At 51.7% G+C, this 13017-nt stretch overlaps 1 protein-coding gene across 3 annotated transcripts in view; it reads left to right on the top strand.

Moving 5' to 3' along the window:
* Positions 1-4239: 4239 nt before the first annotated feature.
* PPP2R5D (protein phosphatase 2 regulatory subunit B'delta) overlaps positions 4240-13017 on the top strand; it is a 27571-nt gene continuing 18793 nt past the window's right edge. The window contains exons 1-3 of one of the 3 annotated variants that reach the window (XM_015622672.3): positions 4240-4333; positions 5216-5326; positions 11802-12021. In XM_015622672.3, the coding sequence (XP_015478158.1) occupies positions 4307-4333; positions 5216-5326; positions 11802-12021 (358 nt within the window). In that variant the 5' untranslated portion in view covers positions 4240-4306. Of the gene's footprint in view, positions 4334-4680; positions 4823-5215; positions 5327-11801; positions 12022-13017 lie in introns of those variants that run through there. The other 2 variants (XM_015622671.2, XM_015622673.2) reach the window with 2 other exon arrangements.

The following is a 13017-nucleotide window of genomic DNA, read 5'->3' as shown; positions in this document are numbered from 1 at the left end:
GATAGAAAGAAGTATTTTCTTGTGGAGGCCTTAAGCTAATCTCAGCATTTCTAAATGCTTCCCTTCCTTAACTACATAGGTATATAAAAAGGTGCTTGCTTGGTCCCTCCCATCATAACAGATATTTAAGATTCAGGAATCACCACATCTTTTTAATTTTTTTTTTTATTTTATTTTTAGTGTGATGTCCCCTGTGCTGCTGGTACATAGAATATTGAGTTGTAGACTCATACAATGGTTAAGGTTAAGACCCTCAGGAACACTGAGTACAACTGTTAGCTCAGCACTGCCGTGTTCACCACTAAACCATGCCCCCAGATGCCACGTTTAGACATTCTTTGAACACTTCCAGGATAGTGACTCCAGCCTGGGCAGCCCATTCCAGAGCCTGACCCTTTCAGTGATGATTTTTTCCTACTCTAAACCTCCCCTGGGAAAATGGCACTTGAGGCTCTTTCTTCTTGTCCTATCACTTGCGACCTGGGAGAAGAGGCCAGCCCCCACCTCACCACAACTTCTTTTAGGAATATGTAGAGAGCAGCAAAATCTCACCCAAGCCTCCTTTTCTCCAGGCTGAAGAGTTTATAGGCACCCCTTGCAGCACTCCAGTTGTGTGAGTCATCCCACCATTATGAAGAGGTTCTTCCATTTGGGATCAGTACTTGTTCCTCTGACCTGCTGAAAGAGAGTAGTGGGCCTTCATGTCAGTTGTCCTCTGAAATTACCACACACACACCCCCCTAGAAATCAATGCACAAAATCCATTCTGAATTCCAAGTTAACCCTCATGGTGGAGTTCTGGTCTACTTGAGAGATTGTTGAGGCAATAGTCCACCACAAACCTTATTTCTGCTACTGTTACAAGCAACCCAGGGTGAAATTCCATCATCTGTGGTCAACAAATTCTGTATCTGAAAAATGCTAATCAGCTGAGGGAATTTGCTGACACAGGATTTCTTACCAGCCAGTAACTTCATGGAGTTCTAAAAACATGTACAGGAAGAACAGGAAAATTGAGTCAGAGTAAAGGTTAGGAAAAAAATTGGGGATTTCTTAGCTCAAGGCATGAACGAGGATTACAACAGAGCAATAGTAGAAACTATTGCTATGGGCAAGGACATGTTCCAAAGAGTTTCTTTACGTGTGGAATGATCCAAAGAGGTCTGGAGAGAGACCATGGGGCAAGGACACAGCCTGCTGGACTGCACCAGTGTGAAGCACCTTCCCATCCTGTATTCTTCAGAGGCAGCTGCACCTGGATTTCCCAGCCTGATCTGGAGATGAGGAAGACTGATGGAAAGCAAAGGACAGCAAATTCTAAGTAACATTTTGAAGAGAAGGAATGAGAGCTGTGTGTGGCTGTGGACGAGCTCCCAAAAGACAGAATCCTGAGCAGAAGATAACTGAAGGGACCTGGAAAGACCAGGAGAAAGTTCTGGTTAGGAAACCACCGTGAGAAAAGTCTCTGGAGAGCATAAAGATATTCAAAGCAGCAGAGAAATCAGAAAAAGGGCAGAGCCATCTTCTCTGAGATGGTACTTGAAAGGGGGACAAAAGCCAAGGAGAAGTGAATTGAGGCAGAGCAGACGCTGCAACCTGCTGTTAAAGGCAGCTTCTTCATCTGCTTGCCCAACTGTCTCCTAGCTGGACCATGCAGAGAAAATAATGAAGAGCTCAGATGGAAGATGGAGCCATCCTTCCATGCTGAATGCATCCTTCCTGAAGGCAGGAGAATCCACATGCCCTACCACCCCAAGCTGCTCCCAGCCCCCCCACCTTGCAGTCCTAGGCCAGGGGCTGCCTTTGTGGCAGGACAGGACTGCTGGGTCTGGCACAGCAGGTGCTGCAGGTTGGTGGCATAACAAGGCTTGTAGCCCCAGAGCAGGGTGCAGCAGATGACCTCAGGACTCCATGTGTTTGCTAGGAATGGGTCACAGGGCTTCTCCTGCCAGATATATGCATAAGATTGGCAGGAGCTCTGGCTCAGTGCTGCCTTGGTGGGCAGCTCCTGATGTGGGGTGACCCCAATCCTGCAGTACAGTTTCATCATTTTCCTGGTGAAATTCTGGAGATGGGGACCTTCATGTTTTCCTCACTGTCCAGGAAAATGTTTTCAAGGTTTAAACCTCTGCAGGGAAGAGGCAGCATGTGCTGTGGGCAGGCAGGGGCAGATGGAAGGTCTGGGGCCAGGAATGTCAGAAGGCAAGGAAAGAGATGTGGGTAAGTGAGGGGCCAGGGGTGGGGAGGAGAGCTTGGACTGGTAAGCAGTTGTGTGGAGGGAGAATGGGTAAAGGTGCAGTGCAGCAGTCAGAGATGTGGAGCTGAAGAGAGGCTTCCAGGAAATCCTTCACTGCCTGGGCTGGGGAACATGCTCTCTGAGGGGGACCGGCTCCACGAGGAGATAAAAGCTGTCTCCATGCCTTGGTTCATCGGGATGAGCCGTGGACGTGTGGGCTTGGCATGGGCTAGCCCTGCCCCCCGCTGGCTCCCCTCTTCCTTGCACCCCCATCCCCTTTGCCCACCACTGCTCCCCATACCCTTGTCAGTCCCCCAGAAAGTGCCCACCACACCTCCATCCTCCTGAATCTCCCACAAGCTCCATGGCCCTCAGAGTCCCTGCCCATTGCCTCACAGTGCCCCAAATTCCCAGGACTCCCCCAAGCACTCCCTGTTCCTTTGAACCTCAAAAATCCCTGCCCCATTGAGCCAGCCAGTAGCACTGCTGCCCATGAAGCTCCCCAAAGGTTTCTCCCATTTCCCCCTTAGCCCCTGATGCCCTGGGGACCCTCAGATGCCTCACTTGCCCTGCAGAACTTCATGATGGTCAGAGGCTCCTCCTGCTGTCCCCTGATAATGCCACCTTCTCACCCTGCCTGCATCCAGTGGGGCAGGAATTTCCCAAGATTTTCTTCCAGTGCCTTCTTTTTGGAGGTGACCTTGATGGCCACCTTGTGCCACAGTGTTAAACAGAAGTTAGGCCTAAACATCAGTCATTTGACACTGGGACAAAGTCAGAGGCCAAATACCAGTGAAGCCGAGTTTCACCAGCCTCCAGGAGCAAGGAAAGCCAATCCAGAGTTCCATGTGACAGTTTATGACAGGGAATGATGACAGCTACAAACTCGTCAACCAAGTGGCTTTTACCTGCTCACACTGGCACGGTTTCCTGCTCACAAGCACCCAGATGATTTTGCTGGGGCTGTATCCGGGGTTACTTGTGCATGGCACAGGAAGGACAACAGAAACCAGGACCTTGCAATGCTCCTGGGGATCCTGTGGAATGCCCATGACTGTCAGGTCAATGAAGACGATAAGCATGCTAACGATAAGCTGATGCACTGATCTTCCAAAACACCCTTAGAGAATTTTTTCCCTACATGTCACGCCAGGTTAGTTCGCCCAATGACTGAAAAGAGTGTGCTCCTGCTGAATCACCTCTGATACCACCCAGTCCCCTACTTCTCTCCCCTCTCATGTGCCACATTCCATGAGATCCTTACCAGTGGCCTGGCTGAAGGGAATGGGAGCTCTTGCACCTCTGGCAACACCACCTTAAGGACAATGTCAGTAAGGATTGACCTCAGACCTTCGAAACATCATGGGCCCTAATGAGGTGGCCCGTTGCCAGCAGGTCCTGCTTAGGTCCATGAATTCAAGGGCAGCTTGATACCTGCTGGTTGCTTTTTGCCCAGCTGGACCACCAGCTTGAAGGTGACACGTGCAGGCTGTTGGACACCGTCCTCCAGCTTCACTCACCCCCTTATTCCCACCGGCAGCCTCCCCAAGACTGTATCAGAGCACTAACAAGCACCCGCCCCCGCAAAGGTGGGGTGCAGACCCTGGGGCCAGCTCAGGCTGTTGGGGGCTCCTCCTCCTCGAGCGATGCGGAGGAGAGCCGGGCAGGACGCGGCAGAACAAGGAACTCAGTCACTTTTCCTCCCGCTCTCCAGGAGCCACCTACACGCAGCGCGGACCCGAGAGCCGCGGGCGGGCACTTGCCGCGTCCCGGGGAGCCCCGCCTGCCCCGAGTCCCTTCCGCGGGAAACAGCCGAGCCCGCGCCCGAGCCGCTGCCCCGGAAGAGCCGCTCCCGCAGCCCCGCCCCTGAGGGCGTGCCCGGCGCCCGCGCGCCCTGTGGCCAATCAGAAAAATCGGCCGCCCTGCGTCAGCGGCACGCGGCGGCGGCGGCGGCTGTTGCTAGGCAGGCCGGCGCGCCTGGCCCAATGGGAGCGGGGCGCTGCGGCCGGGCCCGGGCGCAGGCGGCGGCGGCGGCGGCGGGCGCGGAGCGGTTGGGGGCCGGCGCTCACCATGCCCTACAAGCTGAAGAAGGAGAAGGTGCGGCCCTGGGGGCGGCGGCGGCGCCGGGGGAGCTCCCGCGCGCGGCGCGGCGGCCGACGGCTCGCTCCCGCCGCCCCTCCCCGGCGCGGCCTTCCCTCGGCTCAGCCCTCGGGCGGGGGCGCGCGCGGGGCTGTGGCCGGCAGGGGGCGGGGGCGCGGGCGCGCGCCCGCGGCGGGCGGGTCGGGTGGCGCAGGAGGGCGGCGGGGGCGCGCGCGGGGCTGTGGCCGGCAGGGGGCGGGGGCGCGGGCGCGCGCCCGCGGCGGGCGGGTCGGGTGGCGCAGGAGGGCGGCGGGGGCGCGCGCGGGCCCGGGGGAGGCGGGCGGGGAGGGCGGGAAGGTGCGAGGGGCGGCCGGCGGTGCCTCCGTACGAGCCCGGCCCGGCCCGGCCCGCCCTGCCCTGCGCGCTCCGCCGGCCGCGGGGATGCTCCCGGTGGGGGAGGTACGGCCGCACCCGCGTCCTGGCCCCGCTGCTCCCTCCGCCGGCAGGGTGAGGGCCCGGATCCGCCTCTGCCGCCGCCCAGGGCGGCCGGGCCGGGGCTGTGGATGCCCTGGCACCGCATATCTCCGATGAGGCCGCGCCCCGGGGAAGGGCTGGGTGGGCACGGGGCCCTGCCACCCGCAGGTGCCCCGCTGGGGTCAGCCTGCGGTGACCGGGACGGGAGATCCTCCTGGGCTTGGGTCCGTGGCCTCTCCCTGGGCCCCAGCTGCCGGGGGAGCCGTTCAGGTTGCCCTTCCCAGGGAGAAAGGGCTGGCAGTGGATGTCCGGAGCAGGGCTTGCTGCAGGAGTGGTCTTGTGGCATCACACACCTGCGCTCTGCGGAGAGATGCTAAAATTCTGAACAAGGTGAAGTTTTCTCTGAATGTGTTCTCATCCTTTCAGGAGTCTCCAAAGTCTACCAAAAGCACCACAAAGCCTGGCGGCGGCAGCAGCAGCAGCAGCAGCAGCAGCAGCAGTAGCGGGAAGGATGGTGGGGCAGAGAATTCAGAGGAGGTAAGGCTTTCAGCTTGGGTACAGCAGTGTGCATGTGCAACTCAGCTTTGGGGAGGAATTAAATCTTTCATTTTAGCTACTTCAAGCTGTTCTACCAGATAACATATGTCACCAGGATCTTAAGGAGTCAGAGAAGGAAAATTGGCCCAAAGGGAGCAATGACTATGGATGAGACTGGATGAGTGTCATACCCTACAGACCTGCAAAAGACATTTGGCACAAAGCTGAGGGCAAGTGCTGTTCACAGAGGTGGGCAGGGCATGGCAAAGTTGGCTGCAGAAAGGGACAAGCCATGATTATCAAGGAGGTGGAAGCCTGACAGATGGGAGCAGCTTCCATGCTCCTGTCAGAGCAAAGTGCTATAAACTCTGTTGTCACTTTGTGTCAGAGTGGGAGAGTAGTGAGAAGCAATAGGAAAAGATCTGTTCTTCTGAGGCGTTTTCTGGAGGAGTGAGATTAGGAAGTAATGGATAGGAACACTTGAAAGAATAAAATGCTAGAGATTAAATGTCTCTCTTTTGGTATAACAGCCTTGTTGCTGAACACAGCATTCCTCACAAGAAGGCACAGTCCATATTCCCAGATGTGCAGTCTCACTCTCAGTTTGGAAGTTGCCAAGGTAGATATGTTAAAATGGCCTCAGCAGAATATGATAGTTTGATAAGATGTCCTTAGAATTAGGGCAAGTTTTTGTTCTTTTCTGGTAGTCTGAGTTTGTCTGGCATTCAGGCAGTGATTGTGGAATTTGAGAATTGTCTCTGTAGAATGTTATACACATCTCAGGAAGCATGCATGTCTGTGTGGTTTATTTATTTTAATACTGCAATTTGGCAAACAAGCTGTGCCACTTCTATATCCAGAGAAGCTTGTGTGCTCTAGTCTTGTCTGCAACACATTGCACTTGTAATTTGGAGGGTTGGGCATGGGAGACATGTAGGGCTAATGCAGACTAGGAGGAAATGTGTAGTACAGTGGCATGGTTGTAGTCAATGTTTAGAGTCTACTCCAAAGCAGAGATCTGCATTGCAGAGCCTCAGAAAATAACCCTACTATGAGCCACTCAGTTTTGTGCTCATGCCTAACCTGCCATGTGGCCAGCAAGGAATTGGAGGCTTACTTTGTGTGCCTTGGAGTAGGCAGCAGTTTTGTAGATCCTCCATCCTGCCCTTTGCCTCTATCCATTTTGTTCTGTGTACACAGCTGAAAACAGCTTGGTGGGAGAGCTGCCTGTGGACTCCAAGGAAGTGAGAGAACTCCTGCGTTGGCATTATGGGGTCAGACTTACCTTTTATTTATGTGAAGCTCTTTTGCTGAGTTCAAAGCTCTGCAAAGGTGTAGGAAAGTCTGGGTCTTGAAATGGATGGCCAACAAAGCAGGTCACTCTGATGTGCCCATCCGAATCAGCAGTGGGCTGTGGCACTGCTCTCCTGGTTACAAGTGTTGCAGTAAGAAGGGAAGAATGTCACATGCTACAAGCTTCCTTCTGTGACCTGAAATGGCATGTAATATTTGCCTGGATGCAGAAGAAACTTAGAAGTGATGTGTCTAAAATTCCCTCCCACAAAACATACCCAGCCACTTCCTCATACTCCAGACAAAATCCAGCCCTCCTTTAAGATGGAAAGCTGGGTCTCCTTTGATCATAGGAACAGAGAGCAAAGCAGAAGGGAGACACCTCTGCAGTGTGTATTGCCACAGGTCTCTTCCTTTCTCTTTGGAGTCTGCAGTGAAGTTTGTTCCTTCTTGGTGCTTTCCTGTCTCTGGAGTACTCTGCTGCAGAATGGAAGAGAGCTCTTTGCTTGATAAGAAGAAATGTATACCAGTTTGAATGCGATTTTCTTGCTCTTCAGGAAACACAGAAAGGTATTTTGACTTTCACATTGTGTGAAGAATTAGGTAATGTGTGCTGGGAGCAAAACTCCTTCCTTATGTCAGAAGCAAGAGGTGGTTTGACTTGTGAAACACTGGGAGTGGTATTGTCTGGTGGGGTTGTTGGGCTGAGCCCAGCCGGGATAGCTCTGCTGCCATTGTGAGAGTTTCATGCCCTGTGAATTCCCCTGTGGAGTTATGGTTGGTTGATTGCCTGTTTTAGGGTGAAAATTTGGTGCACTATAGAGATCTTTCCTTTTTTCTTCATATCTCAGTAGATGCTTAATGGGCTTGCATTGGGGGGGCAGCGTGTGGGCAGCCCTCTTCCAGTTTGTGCTTTCCTCTCTCGCACCATGCTCCATGGAGCAGGGGAAGGAATCAACTTTAAATTATCCTGGTACCAGAAAGTTGTGACTTACTTTGCAGGCAACTTGTCTGGCTGGTGGGATGAGTAAAGGTTGCTGCAGAGCAACTCTGTTTTGGTGGATCTGGGCAAATGCAATGGACGAGGAGCTCCTATGGGGTTCTCTGTGGAGGGAGATGAAGAGGGTGGGAGTCTGTCCAGAACCCCCTAAGCAAAGTGCTTTGTTCTCTGCAGCAAAGGACCTTTTAGTGGAGCAGATCTGGAAGGGCTATTTTATATGTTGATATGTTGAAAAGCAGGCACATCCACAAGGGAAGGCAAGTGTTGGATTCTCTCTTAAGTACAGGGGTACTGCAGTGCTCTTAGTTTTACTCCAGGATGGGCATCTATCTGATGGTGAATAGCCAGCAGAGCTTGGCCAGGCCTTGGCTTTGGGGGGGCAGTTTGCTTCTGAAGAGACAACGAGGAGTGGAGTAGAACATGAGATCAGGGAGTGGGAAATGAAAGGTATGTTTAATTCAGTCTCTATAGAACATGATGAATGCAGAGAATTTCTGTGTAGCTATTTAAGGAGAAAAAAAGAAATCATGTCAGAGACCAAGGCAGCGTTGAATGAGAGGATGAGAAAGAGTTACTCCTCCTGGCCAGAAAGACTGGGAGAGGCAGCTGGGTGGGGAAGAGAGTTAATGACCTGGAAGTGGGAGCAGGCATTAGCAGCAGTTAAGAGGGGAGTTGCTCTGCAGCCTCAAGGGCAGCTTGGAGCTTTGCTGATGAGATTTGCAGCTCTGGGAGAGGGTGCACCTTTTCAGTAAGCTGCTGTATTTTCATGTTTTGCACATATCTCCATGGGGCTTGTTACTGCAGTACCTGGAGTTCATTATTCAGAGACAGGCATTACAGTGTGTTCATGTTACTTCTGAGGCAGAGAGCCTCATTTTAATAGGGAAGCTGTGTAACAGCAGACAAAGAGAGCAGGTACTGACTTGAGGGATGGGAAAGGAAGAGTCATCTGAGGAGGAGGAGCTGAGAGCAGATCTGGGCTGGGAAGCTTAGCAAGCAGGGGATGCTCAAGGGACCAGTGAGGCAGAAAGGGCTTCCCGAGTGGCGATGCACCCAGCTGCAGTAGGAGTGCCTGCAGAGGTGAGGTCATGCATGGGCAGGGGAGCGCAGGAGAAGCTAGCACAGCTCAGGGTGGCTGGGGGTAGATGATCTCTGTTCTCTGGGGTGAAGAGGAATGGCACAGAGCAAGCTCAGGGCCTGGGGCTCATTGACTTGTTCAGGCAAGCTCCTAACAAAGAGAAGTGGTGGGAAGCACTGCTCTCGAGGCAAGGAGCCTGTGTGCAGGAGTTCTAATTTGGTTTCATTTAGGGGTCCTGTTGGCACAAGGAGCTGCTCCACTGCAGTGGGGAAAGTGGGACTGCCCCACTGTGCTTGGTGCAAACACCTTTATGATATTCTCTGGTCACTGCAGCATGTGCAGTGTAACAGTCACAGCAAACAGTGTTCCCCAAGCTGTTGGCTTTGTCACAGTGTGTGAGCCCTGCTTGTCAGAAGGGGGCTGAGCCTGCTCAGGTAGAGGGGTACCTGCATCCATGGAGCAGTTGGCTGTGTTGGTGTCAGGGAAGGAGTCTGTACATGAAGAGAAAAGCTTTCAGGTTCAGTAGTCTGCTGTGTTTTCAGGCATGGAAACTTCAGAGAAGAAAGTGTTAGGAAAATTAAAATAAACCTTTACTGATTCATGTGGCCGAGGTAGGAGGTGTTGAAGGCAGCAGGACAGCAGGCCTGCCACAGGAAGCACCTCCTGAAAGCAGGGATTCAATTTGATGACAGAAAGTGCCTGTACAAATAGTCCATCATAAATATGTGAGCACTACAGAATATATCTGACCTCTCCAGCCATCAGGTTTTCTCTAGCAATCCCAGTTTTGTGACTTTTGTATGTGTATGGCTATTTCTTAAATAGCTGGCAGCTAAACTTGAAGCTATATTTTGTCTCTCATCATGCAAGACATTGAATACTGTGGACTGTTGAAGACTGGTGGCAAGGACTTTTCCAGCCCCCTGATGCAGCCTGTGTTTACATGGAGTAAACACACCATGCTCCAAGCATTTGCCTGTGGTGTTTTTGGGTGGGTGAAGAGTACCCAGGCACGTACTATCAGCTAGGAGGGCCCGTGTGTCCTGCTTCCTGCATTGTTATCTGGGAGGCCACCAGTACATCTTATGTTTTTCTCTGTACCATCTTTTCTCTGTGGTGGCTCAGCATTCAGGTTTTTCCCTCCTTCCCCATGGAAGGAGAGTGATGTGGAGTCAAGGACTCCCAAAGGCATCTGGACAACATTTTGAGTGGCTCACACTGCCTTAATACTCAAGTATTCAGGGTGAGGAATGAACTTCTCTGTGTTGGAAGCTGGCCAGCTAGGCTTTGTCCTGACTTAACTGAGCAAAGACCATTCTTTAGGATAAGTTGCCTCCAGTTTGTAGTCTGGGCCTGCTTTGTTTGGCAGACACTGCTGTTTTTATCACAAGCTCATCTGGCTCCCTCCTCTCATCGTGGACAACACTGGTCTGTGAAGGGAATCAAAACAAATGTAAACTGTAGAGAGTTCAGATCCTGTTGTCTCCCCCCACCTTGGCTTGGAGCTGCACTTGAAACGGAACCACTCAATATTTCCTTCAAACAGAGCCAGACCAGAACCAAAATTTTTCTGATTTCTCATTCAAAGTAATGGCTTGGCAAAAAAAAAAATGAATTGATGTTTTGTATTGGGCCTTGTTTTCCACGGGGCGTCTTTGCACTTGCTGTACAGATCCCAATCTGTAGAGCAGCATCTCCTTGTAGACAGCTTTCCCTGTTCCTACCTTGCTGCCTTCCCACATGCTGCAGGTGCAGTAACTCTTACACTGCAGTGCTGTGCTGCTGCACCTCTTTGGAAACCAGTTCAGGAAAAGGACTGTGCAGAGTAGCTGCAGCTCAGCCAGGAAGAGTCTGGCCCTCTGGAGAATGGAGAGCTCTGTTGAGCTCCTGCACTCCCTCAAAACACTGCTGGTCACTGTTCTGGTGAGGTGTGCATTTGTACCATTGTGCTCTATGTGACAGCTGGGAATTATGGGGAAAGAAGGAGGTGATGTCCAAGGATTTCACTCACCTTTGCTCCCCATGCGTTGTGCTATTCCTGTTGTATCCTAAACAGGTTCATCCTGCAGCTCCTTGGCTTGGTGTACCAGCAGGAAGGAGGTGGCTCATGCAGCGGAGCCAGGGTAGGCTGGGTGCTGGTTCCAGCTAATCCCTCTGCTTCCTGGCAGGATGTTGCCCTCTTTTGTGCTGAGTTTTCCACAGGTTGGGTCAGTGTGAAATTAAAGGGTCAGTTGAGTCATTATGCTCCAAGTGGGAATTGTAATCAGCAGAGCTTCAGCAAGGTCAGAAGAGAGCTGAGCTGAGCTAACACTGGCTTGAGTTTCTGGTCACATGCTAAACATGAGAAAGTGCCTCTGTTAGTGCAGTTGGAAAGGAGTATGCAGGCTAGTATGCAGTTGGAAAGGAGAGTTTGTGTGGCTAAAAGGAGTGATGTGGGAAAAGCCCATCTACTGAAATCCAGACAGCAGTGAGGCAGCAGAGATGGGAGAGAGCAACCAGGATGGGCTGGGAGAGCCCACAGCCCGGGAACTACGGTTGAGTATGTTTGTATGTATGGTCCATGTGGCTTGTAGATGCTCCAGACAATCAATGCAGCAATGATTGTAGTGATCCTCAATATTGCCTTTTCAAGGTCGTTATGTCTGCTCTGTGCTACATACTGCTTTACTTTTTCCCAGGTGATTCCCTGCACAAGGACAAAGAAGCAAATTGCTGGTTTTCTAAACTTGCTTGTTGTGTGTTGTACAGAATGCTGCAGAGACAGCAGCACGCTGAGATTTGTGTTTGGACCACAGAAAGTTCTCACTTTTGCTTCATATAACTTGTCGCAAGATGTGACTTTTCTTTCTATGTCCATAGTACTGGTGCCTTTGTGGTACCTTGCAGACATGAGTAAAACTGATGTTTACTTTGCAGGTATGCTGCAAATGCAACCAGTAGCTCTAGAGCTGGCAGAGCTGGAACACATGAGATGCACTTAACTGCAAGTGCAACAGTGAAAAACCTACCTGTTTTTTTCATTCCAAGAAGATGCTGATGGCATCTGCTTATGAAGCTTGTAGGTAAAAGCTTCTGAGTTGTTTTACTCTCTTCTCCCTCATCAGGCCCAGCAGCCTCAGCAGCAGCCACAGCAGCCACAGCAGCAGCCACAACAGCAGCCAACTTCAAATAAGCGGCCCAGTAACAGCGCTCCCCCCCCAACCCAGCTGAATAAAATCAAGTACTCAGGGGGACCCCAGATTGTGAAGAAGGAGCGTCGGCACAGCTCTTCCCGTTTCAATCTGAGCAAAAACCGGGAACTGCAAAAACTCCCAGCCCTCAAAGGTAAAGAGCCAGTGGGATGGGAGTGACCTGCAGGACAAGCTGCAGTTTCTCCAGGCAGTGTGTAAGGGCTCTTCCCAAAGCAACCTTTACAGTGTCCAGCTAGTTATAAGGGCAGTGCAGCAAGGATGGTTCTCGGAAAGGTGCTTGGCTCGTTAGCAGGTAGAGAATTGATGGATGGCCTAAAATAATCAGAGTATTCTCAATGCAAACTTTGTACTTACTCTCCCAGCTGAACTATTTAAACTTTTGTGCTTCTGTGTACTGAGGATTGCCTCAGATTATTCAGCAGGTTGTGCAGGAAGGTGATGAAGTTCAGAGACTTGGGTGCAGACTGTCCTTGGTTCCTATATCCACCCATTCCTGGGGAAGGACCAGGCTTCCTCCTCATTGTGTTTCCATTGCAAATTTCAATACTGCAGTTGAACCTGTCCACTTTAGGGCAGCTTGGTATTAGCACTTAGTGTACTTAGTGCATTATGTTGCAATTAAACATGAATGTGGACAAGGAGAAAGCATTTTCAGCAGTCAATAAGCCAGACCCATTGCTTGATGTTGCTCTTGGACACAGACAAGCCTTTGGGGGAAGGCTGAGGCAGCGTGTAGTTTCCAGTTGTATCAAAAAGAGAATCTGTTAGTGTACAGCTCCTGCCACCCTGGCCCCTCTCTTCTGCCCTATCCTCTGGCAGGAGGGTTGGCTACAGTGTGTGCTGCCCAGCTCCCTTTGTGTCTCTGGGGTCCAGGACATGGCTGTCACTGGTCTGTGATGGGAGCTGGTTGAGTTCCTTTTTCAATGTACTCTGTACAGGGAAGAGATCAGTGCTTACCAGGTTAGAAAGTGCTACCACGTTTGAAATCCCCTCATGGGATAGTTGCTTCAGAGGCCTGGCAGTCTCTCTGCCTCCCTTGTCCCATGTCCATAGCAGGGATAACACTGTCTCTCCCTCTCCAGCAGCTCAAGGGCGATGTGATAGGGGAGGGGGAAACCACAGGGAGCAA

This window comes from Parus major, chromosome 3 (genome assembly GCF_001522545.3).
Source record: "Parus major isolate Abel chromosome 3, Parus_major1.1, whole genome shotgun sequence".
Lineage (NCBI taxonomy): Eukaryota > Metazoa > Chordata > Aves > Passeriformes > Paridae > Parus > Parus major.
Note: the sequence above shows the minus strand (reverse complement) of the source record. Positions and strands in the feature narration are given on the sequence as shown.